The following is a 5,386-nucleotide window of genomic DNA, read 5'->3' as shown; positions in this document are numbered from 1 at the left end:
CGTTTGAATCTAGGAGCGTTGAACTCGATTGGTTACGATGGGTGACGATTAACACCATAAGGATGTGCTGGTAGACACAATGGGCCAGCAAAGTTCGAATTTACAAACATGATCTTTGCTAATTTTTCATTTAAATAGAGGAAAAAATATAATTTCACCTTAGTGACTCTTCTTCACATTATTCAAAATGGAGACCCTAATTGCAGCCCCCAATAAACATTATTTAATTTTAAATTATATTTTACATTGTTTTATGGTTATATATTGAAGATCTAGTGATAATCTACATAGTCCAACAATATTGTTGAGTTTTGATGTTTTCACTGATTTAATAGAAGCATAGTTCTCAATCGCCTCAGTCAACCACTATTGTGTGACTTGCACCCATTAATATGACCGTCTTGATCAAGTTTTAGAAAAAGATATTAACATTTCGTTTATATTGAAATATGAAAATATAATGAAAGGAAAATTTTTGCTAAAGATAAGGCTTAACATCTGGCGAAAATGCATTGGCCTCTTATGTAATTCAAATAGTAAAAAAATCTAAGATACAACCAAATGAAGGGAAAATATAATAATTAACTAGTGCTTTCTTCACTATAAAAATAACGCTCGATAGTAGTATTCTTATAACTAAAAAAAGTTTGAACAAAGCTTAAAAATTTACGTCATTTAGAGTTCCCCGAAGTGATAGCCAAGCAGGAGAGAAGAAAGGTGTTTACCTCCAATATGAAGTTAAGCCAGGCTTCACCATTCGTAGATGTCAAAATATTGATCCTGCCACGGATCTTAAGAAGCTCAAACGGTTACATAATTTTTCATTTTTTTTATCTTCCTATTGATACATATCATCTAAATCAAGTTGTAATTGAATTCAGTGTCTCATATTCAATTATATATGTAGGATAATTGCAAACTGTGTTTTGCCTCAAAATTCAATGTTGAAGAAGGTTCAATATCTAGCTTCTTTAGTGAAGCGATCCATGGAGCTTGAGGTATATATGCCTCTCTTAATTAATTCCATATATTTACTACTATTATTACTATCTCATAATATTTTTGCAGTACATATAATTATTTTATTATGCAGAGACGGAGAAAGGAGTTGCGTTCCCAGATAGATATAGCGATTGAAGAGAAGCGATATCTAGAAAATGAGCAAAAGAAGCGAAATGAAAATATGTCTGCACGACTTCAAGATTGTATCGACAAGGACGGTAAATTAATTATACAAGTGACAATTACCTACAAATATATATATATATATATATATATATATATATATATATATATATGAAAATTACAATTGATATAGAAATAATTATGAAACTAATTAATAGGTATTACTGATGTGGATAAATCGGAGATAGAGAGGCTGGAGAAGAACATGGCTATAGCCACCAATCTTACTTAGTTGATTTGAAAAACACATGTCCTATTTCTTTGATTCGGATAATTCTAAGTTGTTAATTTCCGTGTCTTTTGCTGTTGTAATTTCATGTGTTTTGGTTTTCAGACTATTGTTATCAAATGCATATCTAGTGTGCATTTCTTTCATATGGTATGAAAATCAGCTTGAATTATCTAAATTCTGTCAAAAATATGTCTTTCTTATGAACATTAATTAAAATACACAAAATTAGTGTTCATTTTAAGCAACAAAAACTAACATATTGATGGTTTGTCATTATTATTAGTCTAGCGAAAGCCAACTTTGAATGTAATATATTTAAAACAGTTTTAACAAAAAAAAAATTACAATAACAGATATGTAATGATTGATATGCATACTGGCCTATGCTTTTGAATCAATAAGTTATAACTGTTTTTAATACTTTATTAGTGTAAGAAACTGCCAATTTTTTATTTAATAAATAAAGAACATAAACCCAGAAATAAATAAAAATTGCATAATCATAAAGATGAAAAAGAGATAAATGTTTTATTAGAAAGAAGCAATAACAAAATGTAAACAGAATTCAAGTTGAAAAATAACAAAAAACTAGAGAATTTGTTCAAAGAAATGTGTAAAAATGGCTGTCGCCTCTTCTCTGTCGAAAATAGAGTTAAGAGAGGGTATTTATAAGGAAACAAGTTGACCTAGCCACATCAGCAGGTACCCGAAGCATCTACACGGGCCGGTGCTCGAGCTCCACTTCGGGTGCATGATTGGATTAATGCAGGTGGTTCCATTCTTCGATCTGGAATAACGCTTGAACCACACATCCGATTGACCTGAAACCACCACCATTGGAAAGAAAACTCGATTTCCTATAACTTCGATAAATAACTCAGAAGCTGAATCCCAACGTAAAATCTTCATTCGAGTCGATATTTGAAGGCATTGTCATGAACTCGACCAGGTGCTATGTGGCAATGATCGGGTGGTATAGTCGGGTGTGTCTTCAGGTTGTTCTTCCTGCTCTTAGATCTTCTTTGGTCGGGTTAAGGTTGGGACTGTTCTTCTCGCACGATCACTCCATCGGGTACATGTTCGGGTTTTACCTCATTCTTCCCGTTTTTGGGCTCCAAAGCACCTGTTTTCATCCAAAATGCACAAATACAACAATGCAACACCCTAAACGGCCTAAATGCAAATTCCTGAGGTTAAGGACCTAAAAATGCTAAGGTTAGGGTATTTATAATGCAAAACTTGGATGAAAAGGGTGTCTAAATCATGTAAATTAGAGAGTTATCAACACCCCCAAACTTATCTCTTGCTAGTCCTCTAGCATGGAAGTAAGAGGATGATGTTTGAAAGTGGAAACTCATAACCTCATAGTACCAAGCGAAAAATTCAAGCTATAGTCCTTAAAGATAGTTTAACGGTGCTAAGATAAATAAACATACTTACAAATAGTTTTCTATTCTTATCACCATGCATCGATCTAGTTCATCCTCCAACTATCAGTAAAGACTTGCATTTCTAAAGAACATCTCTTTCACGTTCATTAAAGTGTTTGGCGAATTCTTGTAAATGGAAAGTGAATCAAGCTCATATGGAGGTAGGTTTCAAGTAGTATTTTCAGGTGGCTTACTCTCAAACAAGGAGGAATGTTAGACAGTTGTTAAAACTATCTAAGACTGAGAACATTTGGGGCATACAAAGCTTACCTCTTGATGATCTACCCTCGTAAAAGCTTTTCAATCTGATTATACCCTTTTCTCGTTCCTTTTTTTTTCAGCACCCAAAAACATAAACCGTTAACACTCTTGATCTTAACCCTTTTTTTTTTCTTTGTAATCCCTAAGATATTAACTTTGAACAGCATTTTAAAACATTTTGAAAAGACTTTTAAAACATTTTTTCTCTCTTTTAAAACATTTTTTCTCTCTTTTTTTTTTCTTTCAAATGGTTCTAAACCTAGCTAAAACAAGAGCTAGTTCTCTGTCATTCTCAATACTCTCAAGGTTTCACAACCTATACACTATAAAAACTGAAAAGGCCTCACTCAACAAATCACAACAAGGCTTGAAAGAAAAGGTTTGGGATTAAGGGTAGGGAAAAACAATTCTAGTTAAACGAAAAGATTGACAAAAATGGAGTGTTTACCCAAAAATTAGAGTTACCATGAGCAGGCATTCAAGTTCCATAAGCAAGATAATTTAAGTTCAGGTTAAGTCCAATAATATAGAGATGCTACAATTATCAAGCAAGTTTCACACAAGTGGAAGAAGCTTTCTAAAGAGACAAGATTCTAAACAAATATTCTTCATTTTTTCGAGAGATTGATCTAGCTACAATGAACTGTGATTAAGGGCTATAACTTCAATCCTAAGGTTGGACTTTAAACACGGTGGTTTTAATAATTTTCACCTAAAATGCATATGCAACAATCCTATATGAAGCAATCTAGACTCAATCCTAATATGTAAATGCAACTAGATGAACACTCTTTTTTAAAAAAAATTATAAAAATTTTCAAGTTTTTTGGGGGTTTTTTTAATGCAAATAGATGCAGACTCAAATGAATAAAACTAGTATGCAAAAATTTGAAATAAGAAAATAAGAAATCAAAACACAATGTTAAACACATTCTCAGGCCCTCCTCCAAACTTAAATTACACAGTCCCTTATGTAAATAAAAATCTGAAAAAGAAATATGAGAATCACAAATGGAACAAACTTTAATGCAATGTTATTTACAAAGGTTAGATGAATGTGGTACCTCATGGGTTTGTGAAGAAAGAAGTCACAGCAGCTTTCATGCTTCCCAATGCATACCCAGGCTTGTTCTCAGCTCCAATGGTTGCTGGTTTTGGCTCATCAATGAGCTCATTGATGTGCGTAGACCTGTTGCTCGGACCATCATCCGAGTCATGCATCAGGTAGGGGATCGAGTACCCCATCGGGTTAGGCATCGGATAGGCTCTAGCTCATTCAAATATCCCCTTAACACTTCTGTTCTATGTCTTTTGTTCCTAGAATTAAAAAACATTAAAGAAAAGAAATCAAAACAACAAAAAAAAAAAAAAAAAAAANAAAAACTTAAGCCATATATACAAGGATACCTTTGGGAGTCCCTCCAAAATGAGCTTGTTTAAAGTCACTAAGCTTGACTTTTCACCTTCTCATGCTTTGGAAGATTCAGAGAGGAGATGAAGTCCTCTCTATTCCCTGAGATTTCATTTTTTCTCGTTTTCCAGGATCAATGCTAAAAGTGTTATTCCCTTTCTTTGCTTTCTTTGAGGAAGAACCACTAACTTTCCTTTGGAGTTTCTTGATTTCTCCACTCACCTTCTTGAGTTAAGCTGTCAAATCCCTCACAGAATCCTTGAGAATGTTAGTAGTTTGAAGTGCTGACAACCCATCAGATGCGAGATTGCTTGACTCTAGCTGTTGGGGAAGCTTGGAAATTGAATATGGGCATTCTGGAAGAGCATGAGTATGACCCGACCATTGACCCGAACATAAACCCGACCATGGGGTCGAGTTATAGGGTTGTGCTCTCCTTGGAGTTTCCTCACATGCTGCGAAAATCTCTGCTTTTGGCCCATTTACACCCTCAAAGATTTCAGACTCAGTTTCATGACCTTTCTCTTTAATCCAAAAAGTCTGTCCATAAATAGTTGACCTCTTCTGTTCAAGCTCTTTAACTTGTGGCATATCCTTCATTTCATCTTGTTCTAACAAAGGTTCATGACTCAATACCATCATTGTTTGCTTATCAATATAAGCCTTGTTCTTTCTCAGCATTTGCTCTTTAAACCGTCTTGGAAATGGCAAAGGTGGCTGATAGGGAGGAGGAATGAACCGAACTGGATTTTCAGGATCTTGAGCAAGGACTCGATCAAGCGCTCGACCATGTGTATAGTTGAGTGATGTTGAAAGCTCAGTTCTCTTCTCATTCTGCACTTCTGGGTGGAGAAAATCCTCCCCCAT

At 34.4% G+C, this 5,386-nt stretch overlaps 1 protein-coding gene across 1 annotated transcript; it reads left to right on the top strand.

Moving 5' to 3' along the window:
* LOC104709506 (basic leucine zipper 19-like) lies at positions 666 to 1,417 on the top strand (the record flags this gene model as incomplete). The annotated part of the gene is made up of 4 exons (XM_010426105.1): positions 666 to 808; positions 908 to 998; positions 1,094 to 1,220; positions 1,344 to 1,417. Coding segments are annotated over 4 exons (435 nt in total), but the record flags the coding sequence as incomplete, so codon positions are not given.

This window comes from Camelina sativa, chromosome 8, assembly GCF_000633955.1.
Source record: "Camelina sativa cultivar DH55 chromosome 8, Cs, whole genome shotgun sequence".
Taxonomy (NCBI): Eukaryota; Viridiplantae; Streptophyta; class Magnoliopsida; order Brassicales; family Brassicaceae; genus Camelina; species Camelina sativa.
Note: the sequence above shows the minus strand (reverse complement) of the source record. Positions and strands in the feature narration are given on the sequence as shown.